The sequence below is a fragment of the Olea europaea genome, chromosome 5 (assembly GCF_002742605.1).
Source record: "Olea europaea var. sylvestris chromosome 5, O_europaea_v1, whole genome shotgun sequence".
In the NCBI taxonomy this organism is placed as follows: Eukaryota; Viridiplantae; Streptophyta; class Magnoliopsida; order Lamiales; family Oleaceae; genus Olea; species Olea europaea.
The window spans coordinates 6,456,304-6,481,239 of record NC_036241.1 but is presented as its reverse complement, the minus strand read 5'-3'; the positions used below and the strand labels follow the sequence as shown (position 1 = coordinate 6,481,239).

At 32.0% G+C, this 24,936-nt stretch overlaps 1 protein-coding gene across 8 annotated transcripts; it reads left to right on the top strand.

Moving 5' to 3' along the window:
* Window positions 1–17,274: 17,274 nt before the first annotated feature.
* LOC111394497 lies at window positions 17,275–23,178 on the top strand. Of its 8 annotated transcripts, XM_023020346.1 has the most exons (9): window positions 17,275–17,700; window positions 19,065–19,097; window positions 19,179–19,226; window positions 19,409–19,473; window positions 20,460–20,492; window positions 21,462–21,628; window positions 21,748–21,846; window positions 21,949–22,099; window positions 22,770–23,178. In XM_023020346.1, the coding sequence occupies exons 5-9, from the start codon at window positions 20,471–20,473 to the stop codon at window positions 22,994–22,996; spliced, it is 666 nt and encodes a 221-aa protein (XP_022876114.1). In that variant the 5' UTR covers window positions 17,275–17,700; window positions 19,065–19,097; window positions 19,179–19,226; window positions 19,409–19,473; window positions 20,460–20,470; the 3' UTR covers window positions 22,997–23,178. The 8 variants fall into 8 exon arrangements, with proteins under 8 accessions (XP_022876114.1, XP_022876113.1, XP_022876119.1 ...); XM_023020345.1 differs by having other exon boundaries at window positions 19,370–20,492; XM_023020351.1 differs by lacking the exons at window positions 19,065–19,097; window positions 19,179–19,226.
* The last annotated feature ends 1,758 nt before the right edge of the window (window positions 23,179–24,936 follow it).

Genomic DNA, 24,936 nt, shown 5'->3' with positions numbered 1-24,936 from the left:
ACATAAGTTAGCCACCTAAGCCAAATAGCCTACCCTGCAGTTAATTTTACCGGTTGATGAACCCCTTTGAGCCTTATTGCCATATCTTTTGTAAACCCACATTACGAACCAGTATTCTTTAACCAAGCCATAAAGCTGGTGGAGTATTCTTCATCGTTTTGAAGTGTGGGTGTGTAAAAGAAATACGTGTGGGGGTATATAAATCTATGGTAGGACTACGATTGGTGGAATGGAACATATTATTCAATTTCAATTCATAAGTTCCGTTATTAGTACAATGTTTTGAGTTGAAAAAAAGGAGGATGAAAAAGAGTAAAGAAAAAAAGTGATGGAGAAAATGATTTTCAATGTTCCATAATTACTCTATGTTCATGATTTCTTCTAGAATGGTTATGTGAAATAGATGCAAAAAAGCTATGAGTGGAGAGATTTGATCTTGCATGTTTTATGTAACATTTGAGCTGAGGTAATTCGTCTTTACTCCACTCGTTTATATGGCTTTTGAGTTGCTTACATAAATATCTCACACCTGGACCCTAGTCCACGTTATAACCTATGAAAAAGACCTTACGATTTGTGTAATGCATGTGATCTAATTGGTGGAGAATAAGAAGATGTGCAAGCGTATGGTAGGACACTTCCATTTGAATGAATTTGAACGAAACACTTACCTTCAAACGTATGAGAGTTGAGCGCTTACTTCTGTGAGAGTCTACATGTTTGGTTCATCCATCTTTATTTGAGAATGCTTACTAACCAATTATAAGTTGTGTGAGAATGTTTATCCATGAATTGTTATGTGTTTTGAAGAGTTTGATTGTTCTATGTATGTGGTATTGCAACCGTATGAAAGTGAGTTTGAGTTTTACTCGAGAACGAGCAAAAGTTAAGTGTGGGGGAATTTGATAAGGCATGAAATGTCGTGATTTACATCTATTAATTCTTGCACTTTTATGATTAATTAGCACCTAAATATGCTAAGTACCCTTATATTGTGATTTAGGTTGTATTTGAATGATCATGTCATAAAATAGAAGAAAATAGTGAAAAAGGACTTAAATGGAAGAAATTGCAAGTTCAAAGACCAAGTTACAAATAATCCCTAGATGAGACGAGCAATGGAATGAAGATTAAAGATGTTGCGGGTTCAATTGGACACAATTAGAAGTTCAAGAGTTGAAATTGCAAGAGAAATGATTTAAAAGATTCAAAAGTTGAATTTAGGACTAAAATATAACTTTTGGAAGAAATTTTACCTTCGCCCAGTTATAAAATCCGGGCGACCACCCAATGTCAAAATTGAATTACCGAAACCAAAAGTCATGCCTGGCTGACTGCCCGAGTTTTGCCTGGGCGATAGCCCAGGTCAATCGCAGTGAGAAAATCTAATTTCCTTTTTTTGATTGAAATTTTTATGAAAACAAATCTTGGGAGTCATTTAAAACCCTGGGGGATGTCCAAAAGGAGGATGCGGCTCATTATACCAGATTCAGAAGGATTTTGCTCTCTTATTACTTTAGGATTATTGATGTATTTCTAAACTTCATCTCTTGGTCGAAGGATATTGAAGCCTAGGAATTATTCAAACTGTGAGATCTAAACAAATTTCATTGTTTTCATTCATATTTTATTTATTGAGTATTCTTCTATGCATGATTTTATGGTTGTTGTATTTGAATTCTAAGAGGCCTATTAGAGGTTCATGTACATCCATCGACTGCTTATTTAAAGAACAAATACGTAATGGTTTGATATCTTTGACATATAAAGCAACTAGAGTCTGACTAATCGCTGCTTTAGAGCTTATTTAATTCTAGGGAGGATATTTGACTAGATTAAACATGGCTGCTTGTGATTGTATTGTTTAGTTTCATCGATTTCTCTAGTTTCCTATGCTATTATTAAATTAAATCCTAAGTGCTTTTCTTGGGTTATTTGATAATAAGGATTGATTGGATCGCTTGTTTTCCGGATAATTACAGCTAAGGAAAATTAGGAAATATAAATTCCAACGATGAATGCTAAAAATATGAATTGGTAATTAGTTATAGATCTATGATCAGTTAGGAATTCCTACGGTGAATATTAACTTAGATCAAGATTCGTTCTATTGATTTAATCCAATTTATTAATTTGCATTGCTTTTAGTTATAATTGATTTTAACACAAACAAAACCCCCCATTATTGTTAACATTACATTAATTAGACTAATCACTCTTCGTGGAAACAATCCTTACTTCCACTACCATATACCTTTTTTGGAAGTGTAGGTTTTATTATTTTTGGGTGCTTGCGACAGCATGCCAACTCCATAGCAATAAACACTGGAGTTGCTTCAATTTCTGGAAGTTTTGGCATTTTTGGAAACTCAAAGGTCAGTTGAAGAATGCAAAAAATTGCCGAACGTGGACACTCCAAATGGACCAATTTTTGCTCTGTTCGGTCCGACATTCGTGTACGCAGGTCGCGCACGCACACAAATTCAATGTCTAAAGGCTATTTCAGTCTCTAATTTGCACCCCTGCATGTGCACATGGAGAAAGCATCGACGCTACACATGATTACACATTTACAATGTGCAACCATATTTAAAGTGGTTCTTGCTTTCATATTTTTCCTATGTGGGACAAACTCATTTTTCTCACATAAACCATCTTCCAATGGTTAACTTTGAGCTCCAATTTCTCATTCACCCAAGTTTCATTTTTGGTAAGTAAATATATGATTTCGATGCTCTCAAGGAGGAGAACACAAATCAACTTTGATTTTTCAAATTGGACCAATGGATCCCACCAAAAAGTGTGCCAAAAATGAGTCATTTACTCATATTTTCCAACATAAAAATCATCTGATGATTAGAAAGTTTCAAGTAATTTATTTTCGTGATTTATACTTAAACATTGTTTGTAGCTACTGCCCAGCAATTTTACTCAAATGTGCCCGATCTAACTTTCTTTCCACATTCGAAAAGCCACTCATGCCTTTACTGGCCGATTTGTCTCGTCTTCTTTACAGGGTTTGGAACATGGACCACATTGAAAAATTAAGCAATTACTGGCACGGGCATTTGCTTCTGTCCCAACTGATAAGCACAAACAGACTGCACTGGTGACAAGTTTTAGGAGCAGTACACACCCGCATGTTAAGATTTGAAGTTCCATTTTAAAAGGTTAATATCAAGAGGAGTAGTTCAAACTCTTGTAAATTGTTCTATATTTTTATCTTTATTCGATATGAAATTATGTCCCTTAATATGTCCCCGCAAGATGGTGGCTCGTTTGGACAAACCAATCTTGAAATTCGTGTGCTCATTTTTTGAGTCTTAATCGAATCGAATCGCTCGTTGGAATTTAATAGGCTTTGATACCATGTTAAAACTTGGGATTCCATCTTAAAAGGTCAACCTTATTAAGAGGAGTAGCCCAAACTTTTATAAATTGATCTCTATTTTTATCTTTATTCGATTTAGGACTATATCCCTTAGTACCGCATACCACATGACACATGACATGTGCCTGATCAGCATATGAAATCCTTATGTTCACATGCACTTTTTTCGTAATTTCTATAGATGCACACACTAATGCTAATAGAGTCCCAATCAAATTAAAATAGTCCAGTTGATTGATAATTATTGATGAGCAGAAAGAAAAAGTTAATATTCCATGGAATGGAGAGAATCTGCAAGTTAGTCTCGTCGTCTCCTTAGATAGATTTATCACAGATTTGCATCTAATTATAAAAATCAAATCTGTCTGTAATGCCATTGACCTTCCAATTTATAATTTTGTTATTTTGTCCTCTTCTTGGAATATGCTTAAGAAGTGGCATACTCATTATAGGGGAGTTGCTTGGTATTTAATGATGATCAATTATTTCGGTTCGTCTCCATTTTCATGAAACTATTCCTCAAGCAAGGCAGGCTTAGTCTATTTTCGGGTCAATGTCAAACTTAAAGAAAGGGAAAGAGGCATACGCCTCACTAGTCCCTTTTAATTTCAGGTTTAGAGGATGGATATGATCGAGTGGGGTCACATTTTTTATATGTGATAATTCTTGCCGTTTTTATGTACGTCATGATACTCGTCGGATTCTTTGTGAAAGTTAATTTTATATTTTAGGGTCTTCAGTGGTGCAAATAGGGAGAGAGCAAAGCATTTGTCTGTGTATAATTTGCACGAGAATAAAATGGAAGTACGTTGGGTTCGAACAAACCATACTTCGAATGTTAGGAGAAAGGATTGAGTCAAGAGATTATGTCAGTTGAGCACAATGATCTAAAAAGGATTGAGTCAAGAGATTATGTCAGTTGAGCACAATGATCTTCAATGGCTCAACATAGTAAATGTTTATTTTGTTTATAGAAAAGTTACCATTGAAAGTGTTTAGAACCAATTTATTATTATTATTATTATTATTATTATTATTTTTTCGTGTATCTTTGAACGGTGAATTTATTGATTTATAATGTCTTCAATATCGTATTTGTTTATTGGTGTATTTCAAATATTTTAACTTTTTTAATTATGTTTAATTAACAATAAAATATACTAATTGGTGGCATTTTTTAATTGTAATCCAAATTTCTTTCTGAAATTTTTTTGTTGAAATTTTTTGTAGAAAATTGGGGATGGATATAGCAAAGTAATATACATTCTTATTCAGTAATGTTTAGTTCCGTGTATGAAATATGTTGGTAGCTAGCAACTGAAAAAACGAAAAAATAGTAGCTATTTAGAAACAAATAAGTCTTTTGTAATTTTTGTTGCTAAAATTACCTAAAATATGTTTAGGTAATCTCAAACGGATTAGGGGCAAAACATTTTGTCACTAATAAGATACGGAAACAATCGGCTGGTAAATAGTTAAAAAAAAATTTGTCGCTATTTACCAATGGCCAAATATATCCGTATGTAAATTAGAGGCGAGGGTTTCACTATCCGATTTACCGACAAGTGATTTCAATCGGTAAAAGCTATTACCAACAGAATTAAAGTCATTAGTGACAGATAATTCTGTCTCTGAAGCAATAATTTTTTTGTAACCTAATTTCATAGGTTCGTTCAAGATCACAGAGTCGGGTTCTTGGTATCATTGTGAAGGTCTCATAGAGTACATTAATACGCCATTGCTGAAACCAAAATCTCTCAATGGAGCCAAATTTATACTCATCTAAAGTTGACCACTTATTTCGTCTCTTTCAGTTTTCATATCAATATCACCACTTTGTCGCAGTTTAGGCGCGCTTATTCTAATTGAAAGAATAATCCCAAACATCTTTTCATTGAGGTCGACATTTCTATCTCCTCGAATTAACAAATGGCCATGGGGAAAAACAAATATATTTCTTGAAACTTTGACCGTAACTTGTTTCCGTGCTACTCTATCTGAGATTTTTCACTATTTATCAAATTTGTTCCTCTCTCTCTCTCTCTGCATGTGCTATATCCCAAAAATAGTTACCAGGGTACAATAATATATAAAGTCTATAGAAAATTATGTCAGTTTTTTTATAACAGTTTATAAAAACTTTAAACATATGCGGAAAGTGTTGATCTTTAGGTAAGTGCAATTTTGCTTTGTTCTACAGGCGCGGATAGAGTTGCCCAATCTAGTTCCCTGCCCATATCCATATCCATATCCATTTCCTTTTTCTTTTTTTTTTTTCCTTAGTGGTTTTTATCCTGTATAATATTTTATTGTTGTGTGGTGAATGGTTAATTATTGTTTTTAAATTTTAATTTTTCAGTTCAAAAACTAAATGAAAACCACCGTATTTGGATGGTTATGCAACCAAAATATAGGAAAATAATAGTGAAAATGGTAAAATATCGTGAATAATATTTTAGCAATCATTTCTTCATCTTTTTTTTTTCTTTTTTTTTATCGGATTTAGCAATCATTTTTATATTTACCAAATGTGACTCATGTAGAGAAAGAAATAGAGATGCAAAAAGTGACACTAACAGTTAGAGATGACAATTTATCTCGTCCCGTCCGAATGGGGAAAAAAAACCGCCCCGACGGGTAGATGGGGCGGGGCGAGGCATAATTCCCTGCCCCGTCCTACCCCGCCCCGAACCTGCCCCATGAATATTAAAAATATGTATATAGTATTTTTTATTTTTTTTGGGATATTGTTTTTTCGAGTGTTTCTTTGAATATTGATGTTAATTTGAGCATTATTTGTTTTGAATTTTTGAATTTTGAATTTGTATTTTATAATTTAGTATAACTTTAAATTTTGAAAATCTATAAAAAAAAAAAAAAATTAAATGGGGAGAGTAAACGGGACAAAAAAACTGCCACGAACCCGCCTCGCCCCGTCCCAAATGAGGCAGGTCGTGGGGCGGGGCAGGGCGAGGTTGCCATCCCACCCCGTTGCCATCAGTATTAACAGTTGATCTGATGGGTTATAAAGATAGAAAGCTGCTGTTGGGAGTTCGATAGGCCATTTCGTCATCTGAGCTCTCGTAAAATGTACACATGTATCAATCACACATCCTACGATCCACTATTTGTAACAACTCATTTGGCCACGACCACCTACCTACAAAGTCGATCCTAGCAAGACAACCAAGATAGATGTCCTTCTCCTCGGTTAGACTCAGTATCCTTGGTTGGAAAAGGCTCACATTACTTCTACTTCACCATAAGATCAAGGCTATGTCGAAACTGAAATACTAGAGGCACTTCCTTTTAGTCATTCACTAGAGTTCTTTCTTTTTAAAGAAAGGGGTGGTAGACTGCTCTCCTGGCCTGTCCATTTAGTTTTATTGATAAAGAAAAGGCATAGAATCTTCCTTTTTTTCTTTTTTTTTTCTTTTTTTTTTTTTTTTATGACGTACAGGGAAATCGCAACCGCTACTGTTCAAGTGCGCACTGGGTAAACTCTCGAGCTGACGCAATAGCCTGCAAACCACGCCAACCCAGTAAACCGCACTAAGCAAGCACGGTGCGATAGACTCGATCAAGAAAGTGTTGGTAGGGAGAATCAAACTCGTGACTAAAGATCTCCATACTCACCAACTCCACCAACTCAACCACCCAAAAAGGGCCAAAGGCGTAGAATCTTATTCTTTGAAGGGGTGGTTGATTTTTTATTTTTTATTTTTTTTAAAAAAAGGTTTTTTTTTTATTTATTTGTTGAATTTATTTGATTTAATTTCACTATAATAGTAATAAAAGTCAGAAATTTGCAAAATTTTAACCTGTTTTAATCAAATTTTATGATATTACCTTTGGATATTTTATATTAATTATGTTACCAATTGATTAATCAAATGTATTTTTTTATTTCACACCTAACATTTTAAAGTCTTCGCCTCTATTTGGTAGATATTAAGATAAGATTTTTAGCAGAATTTGATAAAAGATAATGGAATGTATGGTTTGAAAAGTTATGGTCCTTTAAAAATTGTGATTAAAATTAATTGTTGACTTTGACTTAAATTTTAATAAGGATATTTAACGATACCAAACAGGGACTTCGTTTTACATTACTTTTTCTGCTAATATTTGATTCAGGTCTTGACTATACATATGTAGTTTGTTTGCCATCCTGTCTCAAATTTTTCCATTTCTTTGCTAATTACCATTGATATTAGATTTTACTACAGACCCTCCCAAAAATATTGTATCTACCCCTGGCTACGGTTATGTTAGATGGTTTTGTTTGTCATCCATTTTATCTTACTCTTTCCCATTATTTTTTCTACAGTACTCATTTTCAACCACTCATTCTCCATTAAAATAATATTACATGTAAATCCAATTTTTTTTTTAACCACACATTTCAACATCAATCACTATTATATAATACATTACACACAAATAATGGAGCACAAACAAGCACATAGTTTGATCCACATTGTTCATACATTCAATTATTACTTTGACATGAATTGTTGTCATTTGCAATAAGTTTTTATTCAAGTACACTTTGATCCATTTGTTGAACGTGCAAGATACTTGGAAATTCATGCATTGAGTAGCCTCTCACTAAGTTTTAGATGTGATCGAATGAGGTTCACCTTTCTATTTATTGATAATGAAAAATGCAAAGACCAGTAATGACAAGATCTCGATTGGAGGAGCTTGGTCTTCCATTTTCTCCCTACTTGATCAATGGGAAATGTTGTATTTACAGTATATTAATAAAGTGTATTAAATAGCGTGCATTCAAAGGGAAAAAAAATCTATATTAAATCGATGAAATGAAAATTTTGCATCAGGAAGAAATGGTAATAAATCGCAGTAAAGTGAGGGCGACTTGGTTAAACTGGAGGTCGGCATCCTGATTCAGAACGCGTCATGCCATTTCTGAACGTCGGGTGAGCCAGGAGTGGTATATTCCACCTTTCTGATTTTTTCATTTTTCACAAAAATGAATCAGTGAAAATATGTGTTTGAGCCACGTTATTTTAAATGCATTTAGAAATAATAGATTGATAGAGAATGTGATTAAAAACTAAGAAAAAGTTTTGAATTTGCGTGTAATATTATTTTATTGAAAAATGTGTGGTTAAAATGTTGTCGAATCATTATTTTAAAATGTGGCTCAAACAGGGCAATAATAATTGTAGGTGTCTGCCCATCCCAGTGTCCATTATGTCCAGGCCCAAAATTTCTCGTGTTAGGTCACATTTTGTGGACGTTGCAAACAAGCCTCTACACAGACGGAATGCAATCTGGATGAAGATGTATTGTGAGCATTATCCTATTGCCCATTGTTCATTGTGCTATTATTAGAATCAGGGCCGGTCTTGATATTTGTGAGGTCCTAGGCAATAAATTATTACAAGGTCCTTAAATAAAAAAAAAATTGTGAGCATAGAAGTCTTTTTAGTACCGATTATGGTCGATTTAAATTCAATTCTCTATAACTTTTGAAAAATGAAATGAGCAATTTTAATATATATATATATTTTTTTTTTTTTTAATTTTTTTTTCTAATAGATCTTGGTAAATAGAAAAATACAACAAAATATATCAATTGGCAAAAGTTTAATTACTAGTTGCTATCACGTACGTTGCACAAAGTTTGTATTTATCGTATTTTTATTAGTGTATGAATTTTAATTTTTTGGAATATCTAAAAATATTTCCATGGTACAAGAAAATAATTGCAAATTATTTTTACAATTACATAGCAGTATATTATCTAGAAAAATATGCTTGTATATTTCATGTTTGAATAAGAAATATATAAACTATTAGTGTTGATATGATTGAATTGAATGTGAAGATTATATTTCTAAATTTTGTGTAATTCAATATTGAAAAATTGAAAAAAAAAAAAAAAACTCTTCGCATGGTGTGGAGTCAGTTCAACCAAGTGCAGAGTAAAAATAAAAAAATAAAAAAAGGTGTGGAGAGAAAAAAAAACTTTGGCATGATGCGTGTGTGAAAGAATATTTGTCAATCATGATAATAAAAAAATTCTTCAAAAAATATATAAAAAAAATAAGTTAATAAAATTTCAATAAATTTTTTTTTACAAATAACATAAAAAGAATCATTTTTTCTTCAAGAAAAAAATACATTTAAAAATTAGCAATTTCATAACACTTTTTTAATTCTCGAAAATTGAATTATAAAAAAAGAAAAAAAATATTGAATTAAATATTTAATACTCAAAAAATTTAATATTAAATAAATTTTATACATTTATAACAAATTATAAATCAACTTACCGTATTTGCAGGCAGCTTAACGTATATGTTGCCTACCGTATTTGCACCTTACCGTATTTTGCTGCTTACCATATTTACAACTTATCGTATTTGCTGTCTACCGTATTTTACAAACAACTTACCGTATTTACAGCTTACCATATTTGCACCTTATCATATTTGCTACCTACCGTATTTATAATTTACCGTATTTGCAAACAATTTACTGTATTTTCACCTTACTGTGCAACTTACCGTATATGCTGTTTATTGTATTTGTAAGTTACCGTATATGTTGTCTACCATATTTGTAGCTTACTATATTTTTTATATACAAATTTTTGCACTTATAAATCGGGAATGCAAAACACCATAATTCACTTACCAAACTGAATTTCAAAAAAATTTACTGATTTTTTTTTACTGCACAATTTTATTTGAATTTCAAATTAGACTATAAAATTTTATTTTCTTCGTGGGGACAACAATATTTTATTTGGCTAACTTTTTAAGTATCTAAAGCAATGGAAAATTTGATTTCGTTTTGAAATTAAGCATAATGTTTTCACTTTGCATTCACCTTTATAAGTAGGTGGATAGATTGCCAAAAAATTTCTGGGTATAATTTTAGGATAAGTTTTGGTGTACATAAAATATCTATGTAGGGGTATCCACATCCCCTCACATGGGGGTGGGTCCCATCCCATGTGAGGAGTGTGGACACTCCTATGTACCCAAATTATGTACACGAAGTTAAACCCATAATTTTATCCGGTGGCTGCTGCCTTTGTGTCAGATAAGCTGAAAATCCTTCTATTTCCACACCATAGTTTAATAATCACTGGCAGATGATTTGTGAGAATTATCTATTTGGATGATTTCGTCACGTATCTGCATGACATCTTTCTCAGTTTGTTCAATGCTTCCGCGTGAAGGTATGAAGAAATATTGCAAGTTATATTATCATTAAGGACTTTTAAATTGCAAGTTATATTATCATTAAGGAATTTTAAATAATTTTATTTGCAAAGAAAAAAAAGAAGCTAAATGCTAAATAATGTGAAATTGTTTTGAATAATTTCTCACACGTCAAAATCATCAACACCACATGTAATCGCACCAATTTCGTACAGAGAGTCCCCAAACGACTTTGCGGGGTCCCCGCACCAATTTTGTGCGAGGACTCCGCACGACTGTGTGGGAACTCCCGGCAACAATTTTGTGTAGTCCCCGCAATGCTTGAAGACCGAGATCCGCACAGTGTGCGTGTGAAGAGTGTGGAGAGTTAGAGAACTCTCCGCATTGTGCGGAGAGTTCTCTCCAACTCTCTGCACAGTGCGGAGAGTGTAATCCACACTGTGCGAAGAGCGCGGAGTGTTCTCTCCAACTCTCTGCACTGTGCGGAGAGATGGCTCCGCGCTATGCGGAGAGTGCGGAGAGATGGCTCCGCACAGTGCGGAGTTTTTTTCTAGTTTATATATATAAAAAAAACAATGGATAAAACAATCAATTGCAATAAATTTGAAGTTCAACAATCCAATTGGAAGAAACAGCTTTCCACACAATTGCCTAAATCAAAATAAGTTTGTTTTTCTTAAAGTAAGTTGTAAGTATCTCATAATAAAGCTGCTGAAAATAGTTATGCCATTCAAAGAAGACCTATTATATAGAATTCATCATTTAAAAGAAAATATGCATACATTGAACACAAACAGAAACTCTTCAAGACTACCAGAGATTAGAAAATGACATGAGAAAAGCTTTCTGAACAGAAGTACCTATGTCACCAGTCAAATATGCTTCATGCTTGAGAACTTGCTGATGAAGATATGTAACACAAAATTTGGCAACCACCTTGCCTGTGAAATTCAATGCATTGATAAGAGAAAAATAGCGCACTGACCAGACAATAAAGAAATTGGGTAGCAAAACTTGATTTACAGCAAAACATTATTTCAATTCAAACTAATTATAATCTTTAATGGATCTGTATTGTGACTTGTGAGTACAAGATCTGATGACATAGATTATGGTATGCAAATGCCTACAGTCAACACTTCATCTTTCTTTTGCCTAGTCATATCTTTTGAATCATAGGTATATGCTAAGGAATGCCGATTTGTATTCAAAATATTCATGCCATGGTAAATGGCATGCACCTTAATTTAGTATGCAATATAACAACAATAGAAGTAGAAAAAACTTACCCCCATAACCATCATAAACACCAAAGAACGAGGTGGAAGCATCCAAATCAGTAAGCGCTGCATGCTTGAGAAAAAACAATAAGACCATAGGTTATTAAAGGTAGTGAATAATGCATCTCATTATTACAAAATTACAAAATTTACATTATAATGTTATATCACTGTCTTTCCTTATTTTCTTTCTTGCACTACTACACTTGCAAGCTCTCTCTCTCGAGCAGCCTAGGTGCCCATGCACTCTATTAAGAAAATGTCCACATTGATCAAATTACCAAATTGAAATTACAAATTGCCTACATCAATCTCGAGCAACCTCTCGCACATTGTTTAAATTACCAAATTGAAATTATTTATTAATAAAATAGGCTCTGATTTTTGTGTGAAAAAGGGGTTGTTTTTAGTCTCTGATTTTTGTGTGAAAAATGGAGAAACAGAAAATTGTAGGTAGAAGCAAGAGAAATGTAAACGATTGTTACGTGTTGAAATTGAAATAATTTTGAAACTGTTAAAACCGGGATGAGATGAAAGAATGGGATTCAACACTATTGTAGATATTACATCTCAGAGATTAGAAAAGGTATGGTCATAACGTATGAAAATGGAGAATGGAAAAGTTAAACAAAAATAAATAAATAAATAAAAATGACGCCATTTTTTCTCTTGTACAGTAACTTGGGATTGGTTTACTATTCATTCTACAGTAGCTACTACTTCCCCCTTTTAATAGAAGTTAGATAGATCCATTTTATTTCTTAAACAAGAATATAAGTTAAATACCCAAGCAACTTGGAACGTTTATTTAAACCAATTTTGTTGTTGCTAAAGAGCTAGAGACCTAACCCAAAAAAACAAGGAAATGTTTTGTTGGGTTTCAAAGTTTAAAATTTTCTTTTGAGGCCCTTTCAAGCTGAAGGCCTTAGGCAATGGCCTTGGTCACCTTGGACTAGGGCAGGCCCCTGACTAGAATAGTTATTTTTGTACTACTCTAAAGGTTTTGAAATTCCTACCTGCAATAGATTTATATGAGATTAATATAGGGAAAATTAGGCATAGTACTTTAAAAAATTAATTAATTTGATTAATGTCATATTAACTAATTAAATCATATAATTAGCGTAATAAATACTTTCTAGAATTACAAGACCACTCAAAACCCAAATCAATAGTTCCTATTCTAGAAAATTCTCAAAGAGAAACCCCCCTCATCTACCACTTCACTTCTCCCACACCGTCAATCAATTCCCCTAGTTTTTTTTTCTCTTGCACAGTGTTTTTTTCGTTTCAAGTTTCCAAGTAGATTCCTTTGAATTAGTTGACTGACTATACCATCCAAAGTCAAATTTTGACACCACTTCAAGCAAAGTTCGACAGTTCATCATCGATAAATTCATCGATGTATATAAAAATATTTCCATAATTTAATTGTAAAAACCGACACACAGTCACACAAAAGCCTAAAGGTTTATGCATCGACAATGCCAACAGACCAAATTTATGCACCACACACTACCCATTTCGCCTTCTCTACAGATCATGCACACGTGTGCCTCTCTCTATATATACTTAAATAGAGATCACGTGTATTCATTTAAATCTTATCTTCAATATATCATTTTTCAAAACCAAGCATCATGTCAAATTTCTTGACACAATACCTCATGGGTAAGCAAAGTAATACATTGAAAACTGATTATGCAACTATAGCAAAAGGTTAAGAAGTCAACTTACTATTCGTCCCCTTTTCAAGAACGTGCATCACGTTAAATTTCTTGACATGGGCTCTCATTAAGAAGTAAAGGTTTATAGTGAGAATGATTTTGCAACTACAATAACAGGTTAAGAAGCCAACTTACACTTTTTTGAGTCCACTAACTTATTTAAGGAATCTTTATTTATAAAATCTCTATTCACACTAATAGAAATAATTAGAATTTAATCTTTTGTCCCCTCGAGTTGAGATTGAGACCTAAAATTAATGGCTGGCACTTGAGAATAAAGTGTAATAAATCGCAAATAAACGTATATTTTGTGCAATGAATCTGATAAATTTTGTAATGAATTTCTGCGAGATATATGAACTTCAACGGGGTAATCCTGCACATGTAAAAGAGTTAAATGAGTATTTGGCCAGAAATATTTCTCATGGTTTTTAGCTACGTTTCATGATTTTCGAACATTTATAGTATCTTCTTCAACTCATTGTTAAATTTCATAGTACAATTAAAAGTTTTAGGAGCACCCATATTAACTGTTAACTTTTATGTAGTTTCTTGCTAATTTTTTAGAGTGCTCTTATGTATTTGGTGTCCGTCCATGCAGTTTATTTTGCCCAATAAGGGAATCATTCTGTATTATAACTGTGACTTTGGGGTGAGATAAATGCTTTCTCTATGTTAATATTGATTTGAACATTGTAAGCTTCTGTAATAAACTTTATGTGAATGGTAGATTGCAAAGTAAAAAAACGGGAATATGTTTCACCATTTTTTTTTTAAATTTCTGTTACTTCTTTCGGTGTTTGTCAATTTTTATTTTTTTTTATTTTTACTTTTATCACCTTTTCGAGTTTGTCACTTTACTTGAATTTTCATCGATTTTTTTTTAATGTTTGTCACTTTTTTTTTTTAATTCTTTCCAGTGGCAATTTTTACTATTTGTTACTTTTTTGAGTTTCTATCATTTTTTAAGTGACAAACAATAAAGAAAGTGATACTCAACTTTAGAAAGTGACTATTAGTATTTAGTAGGTAGACTGTGTAACTTTTTAATAAATCATTTTTTTTTTTTTTGAAATTTTGTCACTTTTTGAGTGTTTGTGACCTTTTTATTGTTTGTCTCTTTTTTATTGTTCGTTACGCTTTTTTTTAATTTTCACCACTTTTTTGGATTACAAACATCAATTTTTAATAGAAGTATGTTACTTTTTAATAAAAATTTGACACTTAACTTTACAAAGTATTTTTTACTTAAAAAATACTTTTTATTTGATTTTTCAAAAGACATCTAATTTTAGAGATATTTTTGTAAGTTGCCTATTAGTATATTGAGCAAATAAAGCTACTTGAACATGGCCAATGACTTACTAAACCTCTTCTATTTTACATGTTATCAGTAAGAAAACTGTGTCATTTAACGTCAATCCATTAGCAAGATTGATTATCATTTTTTCAGCAGTCGAAATTTTGGTGTATAATTTCAGTACAAGAACTGCCCAACCTATCGAAGTGGAGGAATTACCGCCCCAGTGCATATAGACATTATCGGTGTTGGAGGTTGTTCTTTGAAGGATATGTAGACATGGAAATATGACCACTTCATCGTGTTTCAATCTACACTACCATAAAAGAGAGAATGAGAATTTATTGTTTATTTTTGTCACACTCGTTTTCACACTTAACTGGTTTGGGAACTGGTTTGGCAACAGGAAATATCCTATTCAACAATACTTTAGGACTCTTTCTTCTAATTCTCATGCTATTAACTATCAATCATATCTTATATATTTAAATTTTTAAAATTATATTAATAAACAAAATTATTGTAAAAAAAAAAAAAAAAAACGTATTCTCTCCGTACATTGAGAAAAAAATTTACGTCATACCACATAATTTTACTTGAGTAAAATGATGTATTGATAAAATTGTTGCGAAAAAAATAATAAATAGTAATAAAATAATTAATTTTAAAAAAAAACGACTTATACGCATTTTTTAACACATACGTTTAACGTTCATTTAACTATTTTCGATATTCATTTAGATCATTCGATATATCGATGATATAGTTCTTGAAATGAGTTTCGAGAGAATGTAAAATATTTATTGATTCGACTATCGTACAATCGTCAATGAATTTTTAAAGTTAGCTTATTATCGAAAATTTTGAAATATAGTTTGAAAATGCCTATTTTAATGTCCTGTAACATTTGCTACGATTAGTCGTTTTACGCACCGTTAAAGACGTGCAATACTATGCCGCGAGTACTTCAAAATGATATTAAGAATGTAATATTTCGACTTCATTTGATATCCCGTAATGAACCTAAAAATAACACAAAAACATAAGAAAAAAATTTGCATAAACCTCTGTTTTTATTACTTTTAAATAACTTGAAGCGATTAGTTTACTTATAAGTAACTTTTTACGTTCTAGATAGTTTAATTTTTTTATTAATATTTAATTTTAAAAACTAAATATATATAAATATTTATACTAAAAAAATTTTAAGTTCACATTTTTTTTTTTATATAAGTAACTTTTGCAATTATAAGAGAATGAAAGATTAATATTTTTTTTTTACCTATAAGTAGTTTTTACAATTATAAGTTTTTTTTTTTAAATAACTTGAAGTGATTTTTTTACTTAGAAGTAATTTTTTATCTTTTAGATAGTGTAATCTCTTCTTTTATTTTTAAATAACTTAACCGGTTTGGGAATTGGTTTGACAATAGAAAAAATTCTATTAAAAAATATTGTAGGAATTTGGTCACTCGCCATTGTCCACTGCAATATTTCTCCCTTGTTTTGAATCTGACACACCATGCTCTTTCTCCTAATTCTCACGCTATTAACTATCAACCATATCTTATATATTTAATTTTTTAAAATTATATTAATAAACAAAATTTTTGTAGGTAAAAAAAAAAAAACATATTCACTCCGTGCATGGAGAAAAAAATTTACGTCATACCACATAATTTTTCTTAAGCAAAATGATGTATTGAGAAAATTGTTGCGAAAAAATAATAAATAGTAATAAAATAATTAATTTTTTTTTTTAAAGAAAAACGACTTATACGCATTTTTAAACACATACGTTTAATATCTGTTTAACTATTTTCGATATTCATTGAGATCATTCGATATATCTATAATATAGTTCTTGAAATAAGTTTCGAGAGAATGTAAAACATTTATCGATTCGACTATCGTACAATCGTCAATGAATTTTTAAAGTTAGCTTATTATCGAAAATTTCGAAATATGGTTTGAAAATGCCTATTTTGACGTCCCGTAACATTTGCTACGATTAGCCGTTTCACGCACTGTTAACGACGTGCAATACTATGCTGTGAGTGCTTTAAAATGATATTAAGAATGTAATATTTCGATTTCGTTTAATATTCCATAATAATCCTGAAAATGAACATAAAAACATAAGTATATTTTTCTAAAATGTAAAGAGTTACAAGTAAAAAATTTGCTTTAAGTTTTTTAAAAGTTATAAAAAAACTGAAAATTGAAAAAAAAAAAAAAAAAAAAAAAGAAAAAAAAAAAAATTCCATGCACGGAAAAATTGAAAAAGAAGGAAAAGAAAAAATTCTTCGCATGGAGCTTTGCTAAATCCTCCAATATCTTAAAAGACGGGATCCAATTTACTGTTCATTTGCATTTTCCCCTCACAGTTCACTGTTCATTTATGAAGACAGTTGTGGACAAAAAAAGGACATTTCTCTATGCCATAATTGTTGACTGGGGGACTCGGATTTCGACGTTGGGTAGCTTCCAACATACGCTCTCTCTTTTTCTCACTGTACATCAGCCAAATATCTACTATTCTTTCTATTCAATTTTTGTGAAAGATTTTCCATCTCACTATTTCACTCTTCTTTGACACAAACCCTGGAAATCGGCTGCAACATCTCCACTCCTCAACCGACGACAAACACCATTTTTGGTAGTTCCTAGCTCTTCAACAGCTTGAAACCATAACAAATTGTGAACTTTTCTTCCTTTCAAAGTTTGTTTCACTCAAGATGCGCTAAGGAAGCCGCCAGACGTGTTCATGGGAGCCAATCGAAACGACAACGTGCAGGAGGTAACTCGAAAGAAATAATTTTTTTAACATAGGTTCCTAATTTGTTGGGTTTGGTGTAAATAACAGATTCATTTGTTACCCAATTGAATGTTAGAAAAGTTGTGGACGAATTGAGATGGTCATGCAGGAACAATTATTTGGAGTTCTCGATCTCATTATAATCCTATGAGTTATCTTAAGTGCTCTATAATGTTTAATTCATATGATAATTAAGCAAAGAGATTACGTATGTAGATTATCTTCTTAATGATAGCTAATAGGTTCTGTTGGGATGCTTTTTTTGGTATAATTTTTTAACAAATAGAGCTTGAAAGAAATCACATTGGGATGATCCATCAAGCGCATTAACTACAATTACTATTTTTATAGCACCTATCTTGCGGAACCTTCTTTATGGTCACAGTCTGTCCAGTTTGAAAGCATTTTGCCTACCAAAGAATAATGGCAAACCAGGTGTTCCATAAATGAAGGTAAAATTATGGGCATTGTTATGATGTCAGATGAACAGCTGAAAAACCATTCCAAATGATCCTATTTTTCCATTTTTGCTAAGTGGCGTCCCCTATTTTTCTTTATGGTGTGTTTGTTCTTTCACTGCTGCACGTCACTAAGGTTTGTTGTAATCTAACTTTAAAAGATTGAAAAGTTTAAAAGTAAGAATTAATTGGACTTCAAATGGACGTGAAGTCAGATAGAGATAGAATAGTAGTTGAATTTGACTGTAAAAGATTTTAAAGTAAAAAAATAAAAAAAAGAATTTGACTTGAACTGGATGTGAATTCAGAGAGAGAATGGGACGACCAGGAAGTACTACTCACTCATATTATGACTCGTTTATATTCACATACCAAAGATGCGCTAACAAAGCATACAACATTTGAAGATTAAAAAGAAGTGCTACAGACTACATGTTTCAATGCATTGGTGCCTCAAGAGCTATAAATCAATCATTTAAACATAGGTATATTCTTTTTTCATGAAATATAAATTATCAAGCATATACATACACCATTATGTTTGCATATGTATCGTGTATGTGCATGCATGTGTATGATTCTAATTTGTGGTGTATTTGATATGAATATAATCTGATTAGGTAAATACAGTTTGGTAAAAGTTTCGTGTGCATTTTACTAAAATTTGTAGTTAGACTAGCATATATGAGGATAAATGTTGTTCTTTCTTGCTAACTGTTCACAAAAAAGATAAATAATGACTACAATATTATTATTTATTTATTTATTATTGATAATGAAAGAGAAAGCCTTCACAAAAATACCATTTTTTAAATTAGCTTATGTTTAGTTAACATAAAGCGAATCTACCTTTTTTGTTACTTATATGAATTTTCTTGTAACTTGTAGGTTAGTATTTCTAATTATAATGATCAGCTTAAGGTATTAATCTTTTCATTCTTGAATGAATTGATAACACAGCAACTGAGGTTGACCTATTAACTATTAAGCGTTCCTTTGCAGATGGGATTACTATTACTACATCCAGCTATGTAGCAATTGGGTACCATGGTCAGACTTGTAACTCTATGTACATTCCATTTTAGAATTTATATAGTTGACAAACACGGCATGGTCTGTAAGGTGGACGTGGATCTGATAGTAATGGACGGTGTTAAATAAGGAAGTTAAAGTTTTGTGTATTACATTTTCAGTTATGATCTAATATTATATTGCTACAAACATGCCATCAGGGCAATGAAAAGAAGGCACTTGTTTCTGCAATGTTATTGAAGAAGAGAAGATGATGGAACTTAAGGTACTTTGTAACCGATAAAATCGACATGAGTTTGATAACTTTTCAGTTACTATTTTCATGTATTGTTCTATTACTTTTGTTGCAATTATTCTCCACCAATCAGTGTTCCAAAAGACTCCTAAACATGGATATGTTCGTACTCGTCTTAAAAGTAATGTATGCTTGACCGGGGAATTCTGAATGCCTTTATTCTACCAATAATTTCAATGGTCTCTCGTACAGACGGGTCGTGTATCATAAGAGTTGAGACACGAGAATCTGAAACGAAATTGTAAAAAGATGATTATTGCATCTTCAGTAATTCTTTGATGTAAGATATTTAGTTAATTGGACAGTTTCTCATTTTCTTTCTCTTCTAACCATTCCATAGGTCTTTACATGTTATTTGCTTTCTCATGAGGGTGCTGTTTGAGAAAATTTCTCAAAAGATAATTCAACTACTTCCAAAGAAATTGAAAGAAGAATAAATGATAAATGGAGAAACCTTAACTCATAGTTTAATTCTTTGGGATAAGGTGCAAATTGACACAGATTAAGTGAAAATTAATCTTAGTTAAAATCTCAAGCAAGAGCTTCGAGCATAATTGACTAAGCTTAGAAAGTTCACAATAAGAAAGTTTTAAAGTAAGCATTTGTTTATTGGTCAAAGTTTGAACAAACTTTAAGTAACTCTTTTACATAAAAAAGGAAGGAAAAAGTAAGCTATCAAAATATATTTGGAAACAAAAACTTAAAGTAAGAACAATTTATCTCACGGCATAAATGATCCTGAATATATCCTTTATTGAAGTTCAAATTTACTGTCAACATTATTTGTTCAAGAGTATCTTGCGGATGCAGGATGGTAACAATTATGAGATAAGTAATATCTTATTTTCCTTACAAGTTACAACTATGGAAGTTTGTTGAGGCTTGTGCCTAACCTAATATTAGCTGTAAGGTTTTTTTATGAAATAATTTTTAAGTTTTTACATTGTGATAAGCAGGAGGTGGATACATGATAACTCATCCAAATCAAGGTAAAGAATGTGTTTTAAAACACATGCACGTTATAGATTGGAGGATCTGGACATCCTATCTAAGGAAAGCGTCTGCAAGATCTAGCTATCTGTATGCATTTACGATGCTTTTGGGATTGGTCTCTTTATTTCAAATTAGTTGTTCTCTATTGCTTCAAGCAAAATTCGCAGGAAGACATTTGAATTTTAGTTGGAATGATTATAAATATTATTTTGTTTTGTTAACAGGTTATATGACCATATTTCATTATATTGAACCCATGAACCTCAGTTTTTAAAATTTGTTAGATCTGAAGAGGGATGTTATTGAAGGTTCCAAGGACTATTTTAGTTCTACCAACTTTTACTATTGTCAATTTACTGTAATTCCTTTAATTCAGTTTTTAATTCATAATTGTTTTTGTACTTATCAAATGTCTATATTAGCTCCTACAGCTTATTAGTTCTTACGAGATTTTAGATTTCGTGTTCCTTTCTCTTGTTTAATGTTGTGTAGCTTCTGAATCAGCTTTTGGTTTGTCTTATGATTACTCAGCTAACATTGAAGTAAAACAAAATAAAAATAAAAAATAAATAAATAAATCCTTTTGAATTGGCTTGTTATTAATTATTCATAAGGCATTTTATATTTCCATTTTCTATTAAATTAGTCATATAATTTGTTGTGTTTTCAGTGCATGGCTGAATGCACCTCAGCATAGAGGTGGGATTGTAAAAAACCCTACATTTGATTCAGATTTAAATGAAAGGACTGTGTTTCCAAAGGGAAAAATTGGAATTGAGAAATCTAAGGGGGAACAAAATCATAGTAGCAACTAGCAGAAGCTCACCAAATAATAGTTTCTCGCAAAACTTTCATATAAAAAATGACCTTCGGCATATGTTTTCTGGTAAATATATATGAACTACAAGATTTTCCATTTGTATTGTAATAACTACTTGTATTGTTCATTCAAAATTATTATATAGCCTGGGTACAAATCAGTGAAGGAAAAGAGGCCGTAGCAGCATTCTTGAAAATCAAGGATGAAAAAAGTATAGTTGTTGGTTCAGTGATGTCTAAATCTGGATGTTGGTCCATGCTTAAAGGAGGATTCACAGTTGATCAGTATATGAAAGCCCAACTCTATTTTCTGGTATAGCTTGAATAATCTCTCACATATTGGGTAGTGTATGATATGAACTTATTTTCTTTTTCTTTTTTATATTTTTTGTATAAAATTATCTCCCTTTTTTGTTATTTTATCTTCTGCAGAGCAACAATACCTATGTTAGATTATGGTTAGACAATGTTTCTTTGAAATCATTTGCAAAAGAGCAATGGAGTAAGCAACAAGAGAAGAGCACCCTAGAGGTACGTAATTCTACGCCTTACTATTCATTGATTGATCATTACTCTATATCCAATGTTGTTATTTTATATCCCCTTCTACATAAGTTCCTTATTTTGGTGCAGGATCGGAAAAGAAAAATAAGAATCAATGTTTACAGCCACGAAGGAAAGAAGCTACAAGGTTTAAAAATACCACAAACCAAACGAGGCCCTGTGTTTATGCTTGGTTGTGCAGTTGCAAAACCTCTGATAGATATTAAGGCTTACCAAGAAGGTTCGCTACCCAATTCACTGCATCATCCTTTAATAATGAAATGAAATGGTACTACACGGAGGAGTTTCAAAATATGGAAAACTACAAGAGTCCCGAATGCCATGATTTCTTTCTTAAGAAACCATGGGATTTCAACTCGTGGCCACAACATTCTTTAGGATAAACCAACCATGAATATAGATTGGGTACGAAACTTAACCCTTCTTGCTGCAGTTGTTCGTAAAATGGGATCTATAATGTCTGGATAGAAGTATCTCTGTAATATTTGCAGCCTGTTCTCTGGCCATTTTTGTTGAAAATGATCATAACACGTGCATATACTGGTGTAGTTACCACAGTAGGATAGATTACATAAGCATATGAAAGTGTAATCGTATGCTATCTTAAATGGTTCCAAATCATGTGACTTTTCCAATGTTTTAGTGTGATTCTGAATCTTGTTGGTGGCTACTGGAGTTGCATAATTTTAAAAAGGTATTTTTTTGGTAATGTTTGAGCTACCAAACTATTTTTAACAAGTTTGCAGATGCAATCTGAATTGTGTAGGCATGGATCTTTGTAGAGTAATCAATACTTCCTTACTGTAAAGTTCGTGCTGACATTCCAAAACCAAAGGTTTGGTTTCCCATCTTTTCTGTCATCTGAAGCATCTTGTCTTCTTGTGGTGCAGGAACTGTTTGCCCGTCTTGTGGTGCTTTTACGCAATCCTTCGGCGGAGGAACAGTTGGCTACTCAGATTCTAACTGTAATTCTTTTTTATCTTTGTTTTGTTGCACAAAAGTTAAATATTTACTAACTTGTAAATGTAATTGTATAATATTACTCAATTCATCTGCGTTGTTTGGCGGATCAAATGTTCGATCATTAGTCTTAAGTTCAAGGAGCAATAGCAGATGAGCAAGCTTAGGCCTGTGGAATATGCGTTGAAAGAGCTTTTGTCACTTCACTTTAGATGCACTTTAGATGGAAGGACCTATTTCCATGATAAAATCTAGAGTATAAGACATTATTCCTAATTGAAGAATGCACATTTCCTATTGTTGATCCTACCGCATGTACCATACAATTTTACTTCTTGATCCACAAGAAACGTAGAACATCTAATATTGTTCTTATCTACTACTGTATTGTGTTATTAATTCATAAAATTTATATTTAAATAATTGAAGTGGTGATCCGAGAATTTAGATATTTTCTTTTGTGTTCAACTTCTCAAAACAAGTCCAATTTCATGCATGATAATCGTGTGATTTGAAATTTTAAATGTCTTTCGTTTTATGACTAAGAGTAGGTTCATAGGTACCCTTTTATCTCTTGGAGAACTGAGTTAATGATAGTCCAATATTGAACCTAATACTTTTAAGGTACAATTTAGCATATTAAGTACATTTCTTTTATGAGCAGAAATTATGATAAACAGGAATTGAATGTAGACAATGACATATTCATCCATAGTCTAAAATACAAAATTCATATGTTTACATCTACCTATCAACCTTTGTTCAATCAACAAATAGATTTCTTATCAATTCTTAACATTGAACACACTAACATTAACTTCATAATATCTCAACCCGTGCAAAAGCACGGGCAAGGACTAGTTTTTATAGAAGGTGAGATATTTTACGAGATGTTGCACTACGATAATTTTTTGGTAATTTGACTAATTAATTCACTAAGAGAGCTAGCATGAGACTACATATTCTTTAAAGTTAGAAAGAGAAATATAGAAAAGAAAGCAAAGAATATAAATCGAGATAACCATTTGAGTTATTTTAGAAAAGAAAGCAAAGAACAAAAATGGGAATAATAATCATTTGAGAAAATAAAGCAAATAATATAAATCGAACAGTCATATTCTCCAAAGTTAGAGAGAGAGAGAAAAGGAAGCAAAGAATATAAATTGAGATAACCAAAAGAAAATAGAGAATAGAAATTCGGACAACTATTTTCTCTAAGGTTAGAGAGAAAAAGAGAAAATAAAGCAAAGAATAAAAATTGAGATAACCAAAAGAAAATAGAGAATAGAAATTCGGACAACTGTTTCTCTAAAGTTAGAGAGGAGAGGAGATAAGAAATCAAAGAATATAAATTGAGATGACCATTTGAGAGAAGAAAGCAAAATAAAAAATTTGGATAACCAATATATAAAAAAAAAAATAATAAAAAAAAATAAAAAATAAGAAGCATAGAATGGGAATTGGAATGGGACCATTTGAGAAAAGAAAGCACAGTATCGAAATTGGGATAAATAGTCAAAGCGCGTATGGAAAGTATCGAAATTGGGATAAATAGTCAAACAATTACAAACCGCGCATGCAGAACAAAAGTATCGGAATTGGAATGGAACCATTTGAGAAAAGAAAGCAAAGTATATCTCTCTCTTTCTCTTATCTCCAAAATCAACCAATCAACCACACACTACACGATTCCAAAGCAAGACAATGGATGTTGTTACCAGTGCCACCGTTCAAGCGACAGTGGAAAAGTTGCTTGCATCCGCCACTTCAGAGTTGAGTTTGCTGTGGAGTTTCAAGAAAGACTTAAGAAAGTTAGGCAGATCATTGAAAATGATGGATCTTTTCTTACAAGATGCTGAGAAACGTGAAGTTACCGATGAGGCTGTCAAACTCTGGCTCAAGAACCTTCGAGATGTTACTTACGATGCTGGTCATGTCTTGGATGAGATCAATTATGAAAATATGCGTCATATGGTGGAGATCCAAAGGCAGAATAAGATAAGGGAGTGCTTAAACGTCTTTTCGTTTACTCCTCCTTTGGCAGGGGCGGACCCACATGGGGTCATGTGGGGTCAAATGACCCCACAGTTTTCTGGA